Source organism: Cystoisospora suis, assembly GCF_002600585.1.
Source record: "Cystoisospora suis strain Wien I chromosome Unknown contig_181, whole genome shotgun sequence".
In the NCBI taxonomy this organism is placed as follows: Eukaryota; Apicomplexa; class Conoidasida; order Eucoccidiorida; family Sarcocystidae; genus Cystoisospora; species Cystoisospora suis.
Genome location: NW_027152983.1, coordinates 24,543 through 41,782, shown reverse-complemented (window position 1 = coordinate 41,782; position 17,240 = coordinate 24,543). Strand labels below are relative to the sequence as shown.

At 57.3% G+C, this 17,240-nt stretch overlaps 1 protein-coding gene across 1 annotated transcript; it reads left to right on the top strand.

Annotated features, from left to right (window-relative positions):
- Positions 1-11,700: 11,700 nt before the first annotated feature.
- CSUI_000435 (uncharacterized protein) lies at positions 11,701-15,134 on the top strand. Its single transcript, XM_068060669.1, has 4 exons — positions 11,701-12,114; positions 12,546-13,042; positions 13,333-13,423; positions 13,804-15,134. The coding sequence occupies exons 1-4, from the start codon at positions 12,006-12,008 to the stop codon at positions 14,904-14,906; spliced, it is 1,800 nt and encodes a 599-aa protein (XP_067927357.1). The 5' UTR covers positions 11,701-12,005; the 3' UTR covers positions 14,907-15,134.
- Positions 15,135-17,240: the final 2,106 nt, after the last annotated feature.

The following is a 17,240-nucleotide window of genomic DNA, read 5'->3' as shown; positions in this document are numbered from 1 at the left end:
CTTCCGTGACTTCTTGCTAGCTTCCTTGCCTTCGCGGTCGTGGGCAGTTTCCGTTGCAATGCCCGATGTCTCAGTTGTACTTGCGCCGCTTTCTTATTCTCCAAGGCGTTGATGCCGGTGTACGCTGCAGCTGGCACCAGGGGCTCACGTGCCTTTCGGAGCCCATACCAGGTGGATCGCTGCCCATGTGGCAAGGTGTCACTGAACTGCCAGGACACCGTCGCATACTGAAATGGCTCCTCGGTTGCTGCTGCGTTGTTTGTTATCGCGGGGAGCTGCCGTGTGCCGTGACGTAGCACCTCGGAAGAGCATTGGCTCCGAGCGCAGAGAGTTCGTACGTTCTGCCTGTCTGATGGTGCCGACTGTTGCCCTCCGAGCTCTGCTGGATTTCGACTGGTTCTCGACCCATCATGCCTGTCGACAGACGTCGCCCTTCCGCTGTGGCAGGGGGAGACTTTCGGCGATCTTTTTAAAGACGTTACCTCAGCGCCAGAGCGCATACTAGATGGTAACGAGAGCACGTGGCTGTGCTTTGCGTGTCCACCTGCATCTGTCAGACTAGGCCCGACGAGGTGGGCTGCTGTTGCGAAAACCGGGACTTCCCAAGCCTTTGAGAATGGATGCGCTGCAGCATTGTTTTCGCAAGGTTTGCCTGTTTCCGGTTCTTTCGAGAAGCACCTATCTTGTGAGCTGTGGGATACACTTCCACGCAAGTGACAGGGGACGCTGCCCAACGCGTTATTCGGGGCACACCGAGAAACGGCTTGCCTAGTCTCGGGAAGTGTCGTGTCCTCGGCGCATGCTTGCTGTTCGTTTCCAACGACCGAAGGCCGGCGCGCTTTCTCCTGACGGAGCTGGTGTGCTTTCTGCTGGGGAACAAACTTTTCTTGGTACGGAACATCATTATTGCACCCCCTAACACCGCCAGCGCTAGTCGAGTCCGTTAACGCTGCGCACCGCCCACGGCAACTGTCGACATCTGCAGACGTGCCGCTCTCGGTGACCTTGCTCCCGCAGGTGCTAATACTGGCCTGCACCGGTGCCCGTTGAAGGGCGACGCCCTGGCACGGCCCGGCTTCGTTGGGATCCTTGCCCACACTGCCCTTGCTGGTTGTCCTCGGGGGAGTGTGGCATCGGGTCCTATCCGAGGCTCTGGAAGGACATTGGCCCAAGATGGATAGCGGTGGTAGCCGACTCTCGTCAGCTGGGATCGTCGAGGCGGCAGCGATAGCGATAGTATCAATAAGAGAACGCGGACGCGTCGGACGGCGCCCCTCCTGTGACAACTCGGAGGGTCGGACGATTTTGTCGCTCTCTCCAGTACTGTGAGACCCGTAACACCTCGAGGAAGGCCAAATCCTCCCGCAGCTTTGCGGAACTAAAGCCTGCCGTAGTGGTTCGTTCTTCAGGTGTGTGGCCGCCTGCTGTTGGCTTCTCTCTCCTGGTGATTCTGCCTCATCCCCTTGGTCCCTCACCAGGCTCACTGTGTTCTTTAACCATCTGTCGCAGGGAGGGATAGCAGCTTTAAGCAAATGGTTGGCGCCCTGAGATCTCTTTACGCCTTCCGGGCTGAAGCGGGGCTGACGTGGTTTGCGGAGGAGCACGTTGGAGTTCTTTGACAAGGACTGGTCCGGCTGCTCGCCTTCGGCCACTGGAGGTTTTCTGTCTGGTTCGCTTGCTTGAGACGGGACGGCTTGCTTTGTTTGTTGCTTGTGCGGGACGGCGACGCCTTCTGCCGGCGTGCTTCGGCAGGAGTGTAGCTTTCTCCTTCTCTCGTCGTCTCGATTGTTGCCGGTAAACAGACCGGTTCCAGGGAGCATTCTTAAGTTCTTGGTCCGTCCATTGGCCTCAAGAAGTGCGCTGGCAATAACAGCTGCGGCCTCTGTCCGCTTGCGCGGCTGCTCTCCCAGGGAGTTCTCGGATCCACTCGCGCGGCTGGATTCCACGGTCTGGCATGTGGTGCCAAGGAACTGCCTGGGGACTCCCCGAAGAGATGCTCTTGAATCCCGCACAGTTAGTTCACTCCTGCTACACAGTCCCGAGTTTCCTGCTGGCGTCAGCAACTTGCAGCGGTTCTCCCCGTCCGAGCCGACTGGCTCGACTGCCTGGCTACTTCTCTGTTGTGCCTCTGACGCCAGATCGTTGCAAGTACCGTCAGTCCCTCGCAAGCAAGCGCAATTCCTACCACGGCAGGGCGACTGGTCGCTGTTCTTCAGGTGATTTTCGGGGTCCGCCAGACTAGTTGCTCGGTGAGCTGGAGCACTGTTCAAACCTGCCTGAGCCCGTTGTTCGCAGGCGCCTATAGACAGGCTCCTGGGTCGTATCGGAAAGGCACTTCGTGCCGTCGGGCCCTCTGGGCAAGTTGCTCTAGCCTCCGCGGAATCCCGACATTCTGGAGACTCCTGTGCTGCGCGTACCAGAGTGTCGGAATGGCGGGTTTCCACGGTACGCCAAGGATCGTTGGTTTTTCTGCTCCGCAGCTGACACAAGAACTTCGCCGAGTTTCCTTTCAGTCTGCTAGGTCCAGTGTCAAAGAAAAGAAATTGCTTGGCGGGCATATGAACGGATGGCTCCCATTGCCCCGTATGGGCTTCCCGGTGTGCCTGTTCACTTGTAGCTTCGAGTATGTAGAGTCTAACTAGATTCCGAGCATTGTGTCGACTTTGTACCCCGAATTCGATCAGTTTCCACGGCTCGGATTGCACTCTCACCGTCTGTAGTCTTTTTCGAAGCTGTCCTGATTGCTGCTGGCTGCACTCAACGGGGCATAGCTGGCCGCGCCCCTGTGGTGCAAGTCTACAAACCGCTGGAGCCTGTCGTGTCGGTTCTTCCGAGCTCTCTGCCCGCCGCGATACCCCGACATCCATGTATTGGACAGTCGCTTGACTCCCAGGGCGGAGCTTTGAATTTGTGCAACGGACGGTGCTGGCTTGTCTGTCTACAACGATGCAGCCTTTGCGGGGCAGCGAGCTGTGACTAAAACCGATGGTGCAGCGACTCGGTTTTGCGTACGCTCTGCACCCTTCAGGTGCATCTATACTCTCGTCAGCGCTTGTTGCTGCGGTTGACTTCTCCTCTTCAATTCTTGGCTGTTGTTTCGGCCCGCGACAGGGCGTAAGGGTGCTGGCTCGTGGAGAGCATCTGCTGGTGCCGCTGTAAGCTTTGATTAGATGAAAACTAGTTTCAACAGAACTCGCGCGCCCCGCCGCCGAGCTGACCTTTGAAGGGATTATCGTCATTTCCGCCAGTTCATTTGGAGCGCACGGGCAGTCAGCCGATTGAAATTCGGCGCTGCCGCGGCGCCCTTGCGCAGCCGCAGTGCTGGCAGTACCAATGCGGCTTCCGTTGTTGGTGCAGGTACCTGGACCCGTCGTTGCACAGACAGCCAACGAAAATGAGAAAGCAGCTTGCGAGACAGAGCGCTCCGGGGTACCAGCAGTACAGGGTCCGACGTTCTTGGTCACCTCGTGGTGTTCGCAGTCCCTCAGCGCAGAATTCAGCAGATCCAGTCCGCACTCGCCCGCCACGAACTCCTCTCGGAGGTGGTCTGACGCAGGGAGGGCAGGCAGTCGCGCGAACCGGGCATATCCGCACCCGTCGTCAGCCATTACGGCAACAGAAAAGCTTGTATGTTGTGGAAGTAGGCAGTCTTCTTCGCCTTCCGAGGTTCGTCCTTGAGGGAGCGGTAGGTCGTGCTGTCGGTCAGAGCCCTTCGGGTGGGACGGATTCTCTGGAACCAGCAAGACGAGACTTCGGAGACTGTCTCGCTGAGACAGGTCTGTGCTCTCGAGCATGTGTTCAGCCTTGGAGAGCTCGTGGCCGGCTTCTTCTAACAGTGCACACTTGGGTACGGTCTGCTGGGGAAGAAACACTTGAGAGTCCCTGACGGGATCACCAAGTGTCACCAGACGGCAGCGAGGGCTCGGTAAGTGACAGTTTGTGCGGGGAGATCTGCGGGGTGGACTGTAGCGCTGTGCAGATGGTCCCCTGGTCACCGATTGCCATTGCCGTCGTGGGCTCTCAGCGCACGATCTGCGAAGGGCTGTAGCTGCGCTAAAGGTTGTACAGAGCTGTTCCCTGTCTTGCTTCTGCGTGCTTGCCGGCTGTCTTTGAGATCGTTTTTCTGAGTGGAACGCCAGTGGTGGCTCAACTTGGGCCATGGGTCCCTCTAACCCGAGTTGATGGACAGGGGACTGCAGGGAGCGGGGCCGCAGCACATGGTGCTCAACTTCGCGGTATCCGAGCTCTGGAACAGGCTGTTGTTGTTGTCCGCGCTGCTTGTCTCCGCACCTTCGAATGCGCCGGCTGCTTTTGTGGTGTCCATGTACTACTGGCTGATCTCCCGGGCATGGGTGGCAGCAGCACGGCTGGCGGTCGATCCCCTGCGGCTGGATCACTCTACCGCGCCCCCCGAGAACATTTGCCAGCGTTCCCCGGGGAAGTGGCGAACTGGGACACCTGTCCAGCCCCACCAATGCCACTATGCTCTTTAGCCTCGAGTTCTGGTGTCGCTCGGGTTGGTCGAGTCTGCTCTTGGCTGACTGAGGCAGCTGTTTACAAAATATGGTGTGATGAGTACAATCAGTACACGATGACTGAGTCTTCGAGGCTGTCTCCTTTCCGCCAGCCAGCTGGGAAAACGAGCTGACGTCTCCGACCCTTGCTTCCGCAACAGTCACGGTGGAAGCTGCTTGTGTCTCCTCAAATAGTTTTCGATCAAGAGCCGCGGCTGCTCCGGCCGCCGCTGCAGCGTGCGCGGCTGCCGTGGCGCCGGCAGCAGCAACCCGGGCTGCGAGGACTTCGCTTGCTCCCGGAGCAAGATCAGCCGAGATGCTGGTAGACTTCGCCAAACGTGGGGCCGCAGAGGCGCGTGTCCCGTGCGGCGGTACGGACCGTTCTCCACCAGTGGCAGGTCTGGTTGCGCGGGTCAGGGTTCGCCCTGGTGAACGGCTAGACCTGCTTCTCCGCGCGTCTGCGCGTAGAGAGCTTTGGAAGTCTTGTCCAGGTTTTGCCGGCGGATGAGAGCTGATCTTGTTTGCCTCTTTGTTCCCTGCAACTCCACGGAAAACAGTCATTAGCCCGAGGCGCATCGCTGATGGCGTCGGGCGCTCGAATGGTGGCGGTCCCAGTTGTCTCTAAGACTACCCGTCTCCCTGCCGGCATAGTCGGGAGTCTCGGTATGGTCTCGGGGTTCCGCCGCACAAGCACCCTGGAGTGAGACTAGGGAGGCATATTGCCGGCTGGGGTGTCTGGTCACTCCAGTGGTTCGCGGCTGGGTTGCTTCAGTTGCGGCAACCGTCTGGTTGTTTGTTACGCCTGCCCCTGTTGACGGATCAAGGAGAGAATCCGCGCCGGACTGACAGTGCCGCGGCCCTGTCTCCCTACTGCTGCATCGCGGGTGCGAGTGTGCCATCGTGACCGTATTCCTCCACAGCATGATAAGCAGGAGCGCTGTAGCAGCAGTACCGACCATTCTTTGGTGTCGCCGGTGTTCTCTTGGTGTGGGGACAGGTTGCGGGACATACGGTGCAGGCGGCCGATCTCTGACTTACTCTAGCGCGTGATGTGATGTTTCCGTCCCCGAGGGCCGCAAGGCGTCTGCAGCCGTGGCAACCGAAGGAACGTCCGACTGCTGGCTCATCCTGTTGCAGCGGTGCCACGCTCTCGAACAATGGGCCATGGCCTACTATCATGCGGTGGAACATCGCCTTCGTTCTTTAGCTGGACTGCCCAGGTCTTCCTCAGGACAGGAGTATCGAGTGGCGTGGACTCAGGCCAGCCGTGGTTACAAGGGACGCTGCTCTCCGAAGAATCTCAGCATTAGGAAAAGACGCCTTACCCGCATTCTCCGGCAGGCCAGCACCGGCGTTTGAGACCGAAGTGGTGCGAGAATCAGGAGCTGGATACAGAACCGGAACAGCACACACAATCCCGCCTCCCGGCGACGCAAGCGTTGTGGGCGGAGAAGATGGTCTGTGCAGCAGCGTCTAAGCGATGCTGCTTGGACAAGCACGAGTAGGAAGTATGTCGGCCAGCGCGACCCCCTGAAGTGCCTGCCGGGATACTTCCGGTTTCTAGAACGTAGGCTGCGAGTTGACCGTACAGAACTCGAGAGAAACGTTGTCGAGCCCGAGTGCATTGTGGTAGTGAGGCTACAGCAGAGACAATGTCCAGCCAAGTGAGCTGTCTGGTGCTAGAGCACAGGGTGATGAAGGGTAAGCGGCACACCGATAAGGCTTTCTCTCTCTCTCCTGCCCCGTGGGCACCGGGCCGCCGGTGTGCGAAGCATCTTTCGATGTCGTGGGGGGGGTCACACGGGTACACGCACGCGAGCTGGTTGCTTGAAGAGTGGGCCCCAGGCTCGGAGCTTTCACACTGATTCTGGGGGAGCCAAACTGTGTGAGTTCTTTGATGCGTGCAGCAGCCGAACTGGGAAGCCCTTTGGTTGTCAACACGAAAGCGGCGCGCAAGAAAGGAGCACAAGAGAAATAGACTGCCACTGGTGTCCTCGCTCGGGGTAAACTAGGGTGACCGGGATAACGCAAACTTGCCGGCCTCCGTCGCCGAAGTTTTACAGGCCGTCTTAGAGGGTGAGCATGCCCGGCTCGGTCATCCAGGAACCCGGAGTTCCTGTTGTGCGGCTGACCTGAGCACTGTTCGTGCCCGACCAAGTAGCCTTGCTGCCCGAGGCGGTGATTCCACGCAGAAGCCGTACTGTTGACAATGGCCCGCTCCGTTAAACAGGCGGAGAGGCCTGTCTGACTTGGAACATGCCCCGCTACTACCGTAGAGTAGCAGCTTCCCCCCTCCGCTGCTTCGCCTGCCGGCCGCAATGCCAGCTCCTCGTTGTGATGCTGGCTTAGAGACCTGGGGTGAGAGTCAGGTATCAGTCGTGTCGCGCGTGCGTAGTCGCTTTTTCTGACAACGCTTGTTCTCAGAAGACTCTCGGCTACGCAGTCTCTTTGCTGGGACGGATTTGTATTTCCACCTTCCGCAGAACTCTCTGCGGCAGAAACTGATGGCTGGCTCCCTCGTCTTCCCTGCGCATCGACGGCATGGCCACGTTGGCAGGCTCTGAGTCTGTCTTTCCGGTCCAGCTCTCGTAGCGGCTCCTCGAATGTGCGCTGATTTACGGCCGTTGTGTTCAGTGAGGGCAACCGCTCATTGCGAAGAGCCTGCATGCGCTCTCTTTCCAGCCCTCTGCCAGCACATCTCGACAGTTGACAAGGTGTGGGTTGTCCCAGCTTCCCCGCCGAAAGAGGGCTCAACGCATAGCCAGGTTTTTCATGTAAGTATGAGAAACTTTCCAGCCCTATGGCAGCAGAACTCGACAGTTGACAAGGTTTGGGTTGTCCCAACTTCCCCGCCGAATGAGGGCTCAACGCATAGCCAGGTTCTTCATGTAAGTATGAGAAAGAGTGGAGCGTCCGCCTTGTCTCCGCAATGCTTCCTTCTTCTGTCGATGAAACCGCAGGACTAGGTATACAGGCCCAGCCACACGCGCCTTCTCGCTGAATGCCTTGTGTCTCGGCAGTGACTTCTCGCAACTCGGCCCCTGAATGGGCTGCCGCATGGCTAGGAAGAGGCGAAGCCTCCGGTACTTCCCGTGGATCGTCTAGGTATTCGGCCGGGGTCGTTGCCTTCAATGGACTCGGCGGTGTCCCGAGGCAACGCGAAGACGCAGCGATGTTGGGAGCGGATGCGCTCGGACTGCCTGTGGTCCGTGCAGGTGTGTGAACAGGCTGACCACACCTTGCGCTGCCCCATCCGACAAAAGACGCGAGAGCCAAGTGCCGTTCGGGGCGTGCTGCCGTGAAGCAGCTCCAGAGTGGAGCAGGGGCGTCCGGATTGCCTCTGCCCTGGACAGCGATGCCCACTGGTCGGTGGCACACACGAAAATGCGGAATAGAAACAGGCGCCACGCCTGCGTTCGAATCCCCTTGGAGGCTCGTACACGGAAGCTCTACTGGCGGGAGTGCCCGCAGAGCTTGGAGATGTTCTGACACTGCAGGAGGGGGCACCCGCAGAAGACTTGCCCGGAAAACCCTTCCGGGCACCCCCCTTCCAGATGAAGAGCCTCGGCAGGCCGCATGGCGCTGCAGCATTTGGCAATGCATTGGCAGTGGCTGCAGTCGCTCTGGAAATACGGCCGCGGTGGTCGAAGGTGAGCAATACTTAGTCAGTTCATAGGGCTGTCCGCTGACACTGGTTGACAGCCTTTCAACCAGCTGGGACTCGAGGAAAAGGTAACGGCTGGAACTGAGTGAACGATCAGAAAGCGAGACGCTTCTTGCCACCCGATGGTCCGGGGTGCTGCTTGCCGTCACCAGTGCCCTAGCCGGCCGGGTGAAGCCTTCCATTACCGGCTGTAGACGTCCGACTGGCGCGAGGGACCCGGTGTCCGGTCTCCGAGGTAACGGGGGGCGCCGCGTTACATCTCTCGGACAGAAGTGTTGCAGGTTTGCTTCCAGCTTTCGCCAGTATCCTGCCTTCTGAGGTGGCCCCTGCTCGACTGCCACAGACACCTTTGCAGGCAGTGCTTCTCGGCTTCGTATCTGGAACGGCATCTCTCTGAGGCTCAAGCACGGCTGGCCCTCTCAGTGGCCTCCTCTGGGTTCCGGCCAGTGTTCACTCTAGGGCTGGTTCGACTGGACTTGCTCTGCGTCCCCTCAGGACGAATCTGATGTCTTTTGGTTCAACTGTAACCGGCGGAGAAAACAACGCTATCTGAACGACCCCAGCCGATGTCGGAACACTCCGCCGCGCTATTGATCACGCGTCGGGCCAGGAGACTGGCGCTGGCCCCTTGCAAACAGTTCAATTGTAGAGCCTTTCCAGGAGAGGCATTTTGAAGCCTCCAGATGGCCCAGCGGGCGGCCATCTACGTCACGTAGCCAAGGCTGGTGAACGACGCCTTCGGCGGTGTAGTGACAGATTCCCCGAGTGAGGCAGTGAGAGCGCTTTTAGTGATGTGGCACGTCACCAGTACATTCGCAAACTCTCCGGTTAGTCGTTTGGCCAGGCATCTAAAGCATCTTCCGTCGCTGTCTATCCTACAAGAAAGAAACTACTGCCATTCGGGGGCGTGCGGAGCTTTCGAAGTCCGGGGTCTCTTCCGGGTACTGTAAAGCCAAGCTGTCGGGAGCCAGCCTCGGTCCGAGAGCCTGTTCCATTCACTCACCGCACTACCAACACGAATCTGATCAAGCCCATCCTACATAAAAATGGATCACGTCCTAGATCCGCGCCCAGCACTCAACTTTCGTGATGCTAACTGTTCGGGGCCAAAGAAGACGGGTCGCCAATCGCCTTGGGGGGCGTACCGGCCCCGTGTCGGGACCTGCATGCAGCTGCGAAGGAGACAAGACTGAGGGGCCTTGAATGTGGGTCCGAAAGTCATTCTGTCGTGTTCGGGCGAGGGCAGCGGAACCGGACTACGATTATGAGTCATTTTCCAGCAAACCGTGCCCTTAAACCGTGTGTTGTCCTGTATATTTTCAACGTACAGGCTTTTTACGAATGTGTTTCTTTTACTATGGGATGGGTCTTGACACGCAGAGCGACCTGGCTCTCTGGTAGCTGGTGCCAGCTCCCTATACTCAATTCCGGAGATAGCTGCCCGCCCTCTCTCCTGCCACAGGGGATAGCGGAGGGCCGGAGCCTGTGTGAAGAGCCCTAGTCTGTGTTCCCGGTATCCCTCGCCTTTTGAATCGGCCCCGTCCGACTGTGCAGAGGGCACTGGAGACGCCACGTTTCCCCCGCGTTGCTGGCCACAAACTTCCAAGCCTGGTCGACTGGGTGCTGCGGGGAAGCCATGCGAAAGAGTGAGGGGGGGCGGCTCAAAGGCCCGTCACCGCGCGGAGAGTATCCAGTACTTCTCCCCAACGTTCACTCTTGAATATGCACGCAACACAATTGCAGAAGAACAGCGGGGTGGCCGGGTCTGCGGCAACTCCTTGGCACACAGAGAAACCACATTCACTGCCGGCAGCCGCCACTCAGAAAAGAGACGTTCCGAACAAGCCAGCTTCACCGTCCCTACACACCAGCGGATGGGGTCCTCTAGCTACGGAGCACAGAAAGCTCACGGAGGCGTAGCACCGCTGCGTTATCTGTTGGTAACGGTACCGATTTCCGGTAGGGGTAGCTCCGCGCACGACCCCGGCTGCTGTCTGACCCGGGACACTACAAACGGCGTTGTGCTGTTCGTAGTGCTTGGTGACAGCGCGAGCGGTCTCTTGAGGACGTCACAACTGGACAGTCAGTGCGAGATTTGGGGTGGGAACGTACTGTCACAGAAAGCCGTCACTGGTCCGGCAGGGAGCGAATTTGAAAAGGCATGGACAAAAGTTCGCACTCATTTTGACCCATGCCAACACGGGGACAACAGGCAACGTTCCCGCCATATTCGGGTGACCCCACGCAGGCCGTCGAGCCAGGGTAAGGGTGCGTACCAGGTAGTCTAGATCGGCATACAGCCGGCGGGCGTCAGGCACTATGTCGTGAGGCGCGAAGAGCGGTCAAGTGGAGTACGGTAACATGTTCAATGGCCCAGCGGTATTTCCACTGCTATATAGAGTGTAAGGTAATGGCACGGAGTGTGACGCGGAATATTGGCTACGGTTTTAGGCTGGTGTTCTGCTGGGTCGCACCTGTCGAGATAGTTGTAGTCTAGGGTTCCCCCTCGAGAGGATCAAATTCCAGAGCAACGAAACTCTGAAGAGGGCAGCAGAGGGGGACGGGAAGGAACGCTCTAGCAGTCCTGAGTGTCAGAATCGAAGTGGGCTTAGCACTGCGTGTACGTAGTCTCCGCCAACCCAAGCTAAGAACACTGGCGAAGCGGAGTCCTCTCCACAAGCCTAGCCCTCGCTAGTAGTCCGTACCTTGCAGGGCGCTCCGCGCACTTTTGAGATTCGCCTGTGTTTCCTGCTGGGACATGGTGAACTTTGTGGGACGCGGTTGCGCTCACGTTCCAGACAGCCCGGTGACGCACAGATTCACAGCTGAAGAGTGTCACGTACCTTCACTTTTCCAGTGACCCGAGGAGAACGACAAGCCACGGGGATGCCCTTACAGCGTGGAGTTCACCGGCACTGGCTCAACACAGCAGGCAGTTGTTCTAGAAAGGAGTCCGCCGTGAAGCTCTCTGCTGTCAGCCGCTCCTGGGGCCGGCGCTGAGTGGCCCCCAACGGCAACGGCACACAGCGATCGTGTTCGTGTGGTACATCGCGTACTGCTTTAGGGACGACACGTAATTAACAAACGCACAAGCACAGACGCATCACCCGCAGTACATATATCGTCTTCTATTTTTTATAGAAAGCTACGCATCGGAGAGGCAGTTGTGCAGGGACAATCTTCGAAATCCCTGAAGTGACTTGTCCACCCGGCTGCTTACCAGGTGTCACTCGGCTTCGGGCTCGTGCCCACGGGTGACCGGCTCCACAGACAAACATCGGCTTCGGGCACACAGCGGTCATGCCGAAGCGGCTCTCGAGAAGGGTGCTTTGAATCTGCTTGCACCTTCGCACTTGGTTCGCATCTTGAGTCGCTGCCACAGCTCTGGCTAGTCACATCCGGCCTTGTAGTGGCTCTGGGAGTGGAGGTCGATGCGGTGGGTTCGGAACGGGCGGCTCAGGGCCGCTAGGACGGGGGCACCAACCCACGTCCCCGCATCGGGGGTCCCGTCTCCCTCTTGCAAGTAGCGCTAGTGGCACGTAATCCGTGCGACTGTTAATCGCACGTCTCCAAATTTGGAATCTTCGGCATATGTATTGTAAGTTGGTGCCTCTGAAGAGCCATCAGTTTTTTCTGGTGTCTCGGTGGTGGTGAGATAGGCTGTCTCTGCGTGCTCCTCGGCTGACTGCGGAACGGCCGGTTGGCCGGTGACAGTCCGTCCCGTCCAGTCCCGCAACCGCAAGACTTCTTTAACGTTTATCACTGAAAGGCGTTGCTTTTTCTTCTGACGTGCATTCCATTCTCTGTCATTCTCTCGGTTAGTCGGGATGAAGAGTTACAAGCTCCCGACTACCGGCATAGTCTGCCTGGCCACCTGTTTGATGTGCATATCAGCCAAGTGGCAAGGGGTGGACGGAATGCGGGTCTCACATGCCGGTGAGCCGTTGTTACCAAACCAGTAGCTCACAGATGAGTGACAGGATGTTAGACACTGTGGTGCCGCAAACAAAATCCATCGCTGGGGGTGACTGAGGCTTTATACTAAAGAGCAGCACCGAAAGGTGGAACCTAAAAGACAGGGGATACGCCGCGTGCTGCCGCGGGAGCATGAGTTCAGTCTGGGGCCTGGGGCTGGTCGTCGCGAGTACCCGCTTCTCCGTTCTTCATATCGTGCCCGTACACGTGCAACTTGCAGGCTGGTGCTATATCCCTTTAGAGCCCGCAAGCTGCAGCGCGCGGCGGGTGCAATAGTCCGGTAGCAGGATCAAAGAAGTAAACTGCCTACCGATCCAGGTGAGTAATGAAGATGTGAGCTCCCTATCGTGACTGCGCCTCCCCGCCGCCGACGTTGTCGTGTGTCTTCTCAGCCCCCAAAACTGGCGCAGCCGAGGACAGTGTGGGCTTGCCTGCGGAGACAAGCATGGGAGAGGCATTGAGGAGACTGTGTCCGGCCGCGTTTAAAGAGAAGTGTAAACAGAAGCGTTCTCGGTACTGCGGCGTCGAGGATGACGACCTTGTGGTCCGCTGGGGCCAAGTAGCCGAAGGGAGCGAAGGCTTGGGCTCGCACATCTACATGTGCGTCGAGAAGAGTACAATCGTCATGGAAGGCGGCAAGTCCACAATGTCGGCGTTCGACGACTGCGGAAATTTACTACGTCTGGACGGCCATATTGGGTCGGGGACTCGTTACGTCGTCATCGACGAAAATGTTATACGGCTGGAGGTCGATACAATCCTCATGAAAACGTGCCCACCCGGTCAGCGAGCTCTTGACGAGTACTGTAGGAAATCGAAGCAAGGGAGGATCGCGAGGTACGACACCCAGGTGTCGTCGGGCAGGAAGGCACTTACGTGCATTTATGCGGTAAGTCAGCTTTGTAGTCTGCTGGGTGACGGCCAGCGGCCGCGTACGTCCTCGTGTCTCGTGCTCAGCCCGTAGGTGGTATCAGGTGTGTCTGCGAGTCCTGGCACAGCGCGCCCAGGCAATGCCTTTTGACATCCGCGCGGCTGTCTCGTATAAAAGTATTCCGACAAGTCCCTCCCAGGAGGCCTCTAGCAACCTTAACGAACAGTCGGGACGCAGTCCGCCAAGCGCTTGCACAAGTGCTTTGTCGGCTACAGTTTGTCTCTCCCCCTCCTCTGTCTTTCTCCCAGAGCGACATGAGTTACGACAGGATCGGTGCCTGTATCGACAGGTGTCTTGGTGCCGTCCCATGCCGTGGCGCAAGGGCACAACAGCTGCCAGGTGAGGGCGTTAAGATTACCAGTAACAGGACTGAGGTCGAGGATATCCTCTTCAGTACAAGGAAGTCTAGGTACACGCAACCGCTTCAGGGCCGACACCTGTATGTATTCGCTGTGATTCTGCAAGTATCAGCGATTAGAGCCTGTGTTCTCAGGCGTGCACAAGTCGGGTGGGCCGGCACAGATTTGATCCGCGGCTTACAGATGGGATGCTCTTGTGTGGGGATCTAATCCTTACAGCCGTAATGCTTCAGTGTTTGAAACTCGATCGGCTTGTGCCTTTCTGCCGTCTCCGCCTTGCTGGTTTTCATCCGAGGTGAACCGCAGGCGGTCGAGATCCCTGTGCCTCGTCACTTTGCTGTGTTTGCGCGTGTCGAGCAGAAGGAAGGCTTTCTTATGAGGACTGGATGACGACAGCTGAGCTGCTTCACGTATTGGGAAAGGTGTCGTACCCATGTAAAGAAGAAGGAAAAAGAAAGTGCGTTGCGCTGCACGATACGGCACAGTGCGAGGAACGCACGGCCGCTAACAGACTTCCGGAAGAATTCCGACTCTCAGACGAGCTGGGAATATCTCCCCCCGTAATAGTTGATGTGAGCGGCCCTACAGAAGAAGGAGCAATGGATGACGGACCGGCTCTCCCGCAGGCGGATGCGGAAAGCGGGGTCGACGAGACAGGACCTTATTCCGATAGGCAAAACAGCAGCGGCACCCAAAGCGTGTCTTCTGGCGAGCCGGCCGTAGAGAGATCTCAGCTCTCAAGGATGATGAGGCGTTCATCTGGTTCAAATGAGTTTCAAGAACAAGAAGATCAGGTGGGTTTTCTCGACGACCTCATGGCAGATGACCGTACCGGCGTGGGTGCACTAGATGAACTCACGAAAGATGATAGTGAAGGCCTGGGTGCCGGGGACGATCTTACATTCGATGACAGCGCAGGCCGAGATACTCTAGACGATCTTACATTCAACGACAGTGTAGGCGTAGGTAGTCTAGACGACCTTACATTAGACAGCGAAGGAGTAGCTCCTTCGGAGGAAGCACAAGGCGAAAGTCAAGAAGACAACGCAACCCCTGAACCGAGCCCACCAGCAGTACCGCCCCCGACATTCACGCCTGAAAGTCCTATTACGAAAGCTTTGGAGAAGAACAGTGGGAGTGCTGCAGCCGCCGAGAATCCTACTCAGCACGGAGGAATCGCAGCCTCTGTCGGGGACTGCCAGGCATTCAGAGTCACACCGGACGGATCTGTGGAATTCTATCAGCCCGGCAAGCCCGAGGATAAGATTGCCATTCCCTTACGTGAAAAGAACCCGAAGAACGTTCAGATCTCGGTGGTGCGTGGAGGCACGGGCATGCTGGTCACGGTACGGTTTACTGGTGGCGATGGCACCACACACGATGTCGGTTTCAACCTGAACAAAGACACCTGCAAGGAGACCGCTCAGTTATCCCTAGGATTCGCCAACGGCGTGACTGCTTAGCCGGGAGAGCCACGGGCAGGCAGATGGGAAGATCGGGACGGGCTTCACTATGCTCATTGCTTGTGGATTTTATTCAATGCAGGAGGGTACAGGAGAGTGGGAAAGTCCCTACCCGAGGTTGTCGCATGCTGTGCAAGTTTTCTGTACCGAATGCAGATTCTGGGTGCCCCAGGCGCCAGTTTTTCGTTCCGGCCGACAATTCGTGCCCGAAGTTTAAGGTTGATAGCGAGTGTTTTGGCGGGCGTCCTCCTTAAGGACATCTGTGCCTTTACCGTTTGGGCTTCTTTTACGATACCCTGGCTATTAACTCCCTGGTTCAAATAGTTGTCTTGTATTCGTATTTCTCGTCTGACCCTCACACGTCCCGCCTAGTGTGTGAAGCTTTTTGAGCGTGTCTGGACATGCCGCGTCCGACGTTCCACGGGCCACTGGGTGAGGGTGTCTCAGTTGCCGACTGGCCTGTCGCCGATGTTGCCCGAGTTGATTCCGCTCTTGAGCGGCCCGGTTTGGGCCAGCGAGGGCCAGCCAGGCATGGAGGCGTAGAAGTGCCGCTAGGATAGCTCTTTTCTATGCAAGACCACCATAATTGAGGCTTCCCGCACGCCGCAACTGAGATGACTGCTATATTGTCACATGGTCCGCTGATACCACCTCAGGTCGTGAGCGGCGGAGGTGTGAGGAACCGCAGATTAACTAGATGAGCTGTCAGTATCGCAGGAACCCGATGGGGTTCACTGGGACTTGCTCTGGCGTAAGGGCCGTGTCCGCCGGACAGCGTGATTTGGCCACCCTCCCTAGGCGGGCTGAACGGCAGTCACGAGTCGGAAAAAGAGTCTCCTTTCTGTCTACACTAATTACGACAGATGAATTGATGAGCTGTCGACTGCTGGAGACTCTGGAACCCTACGAACTTGTTTCTTTCCCATTTTTGTGGTTCCGAAAGGGGAGGCCGACTCCTGTGGTTGCTTGTCAACAAGTGGCTGAGAACCCAGTCGTACGTCCAGGCTCGCCGTGGTGTCAAGTCGGGGCCACGTCTCATAGCCGACAATTCGCTTGGTCAGTTTTACCATCGCTTTCAATTTCCTTTTTGGTTGTTACATCCACCGCGGGTTCTTGGTGTTAGTTTACTTTCGTTGTTTCCCTTCAGTTGGCCCGCTTCCTAGTCACATTCGCGAAACGAGAAATCCGAGTCATAGCCCAAATACCTCCTACCTGTAGTCTCTTGTTATAATAAGATGTGAATCTAGACTTACACATTCTCATGTAACCTGGCTCTGCAGCATACAATAGTCTAACCGATAATGTCCCTGTAACTCCGCGGTTCAGTTCCAACAGTCCACACTTGTGAGAGCTGAAGGTGTACCCTGAGGTCTCGAACATTGACATCGCGTTTGCGCTGAAAGTTGTGACATATCCTCTGGCACGCGACATCTATCGTCTTCTTGCCGCACTCTATACTCATCTCTTTCTCATGGAAGTTCACCGCACTGGAGTACTGTCGCTGGTTCAGAAGAGAAACATCCCTCAGCATCTGGAGAGTGCTGACACGGCAAACGTCGTCGGCAGAAAGGACCCCAGTCACTACCAGGGAGGAACCTCGACTACATGGAGTGGCCGGAAGCAATTTTTCAGTCGACAGAGATCCTGACCTTACTAGGCAACTGTGGAGAGGGAGAGGGAAACGCCAACAGCTGGATACTGAACAGCGCGCATTCCGGACGGCAGATCACCCGCCGACAGGCAGTGAGAGCAGACAAACCGAAACACGATTCTCTCTCCCTCTTCACGTTGCCTCGTAAGGCCAGTATCTCTGCGGACTAATACGTTGTCTCGGGCACTACATGTTGTCGTGCTACTTCCTTGTACGCGTGTACTGGATAAAGTAGGTTGATCGTTGACAGGCATTCTACCGAGATTAGCAAACAGTAACAGACAAAACACACTCTCTAAGCGAGCCCCTTTTCCGTGCTGAGACCGAGAGTAGCGGCTTGTGAGGCTCGGTGGACCTCAGACCTCTCCGGGACTAAGGTGCCGCTTACTACCGATGGGCCCAGGAAGTGACTTCTGTTCAGACTGCGGTACTAAGCGGAGCGAGCCCTCGATAAGTGCGTGGTCTGCGGCCCTTTCTATGCCGACCACGAAAAATTTGTTGCCCTATTTCCCTGCATGTCTCCGCCCTGCGTTTTGCGCCCAACAGTTTGCGCAAAGCCGCGAATAGCAACTACAGCCGGGATGATATTCTGGGAAGATCGGTGACCCTCGCTCCCTCATTGATGACCCGTCTCCATAAGATGCCAGCGATATGGGTCATACACTTTATTTCGAAGTGCACAC

Coding starts and splice junctions, on each gene's coding strand:
- CSUI_000435 (XM_068060669.1), top strand. CDS start 12,006: ATGAAGAGTTACAAGCTCCCGACTACCGGCATAGTCTGCCTGGCCACC. Junction 12,115..12,545: donor AATGCGGGTCTCACATGCCG/GTGAGCCGTTGT, acceptor GTGTCTTCTCAG/CCCCCAAAACTGGCGCAGCC. Junction 13,043..13,332: donor CACTTACGTGCATTTATGCG/GTAAGTCAGCTT, acceptor TCTTTCTCCCAG/AGCGACATGAGTTACGACAG.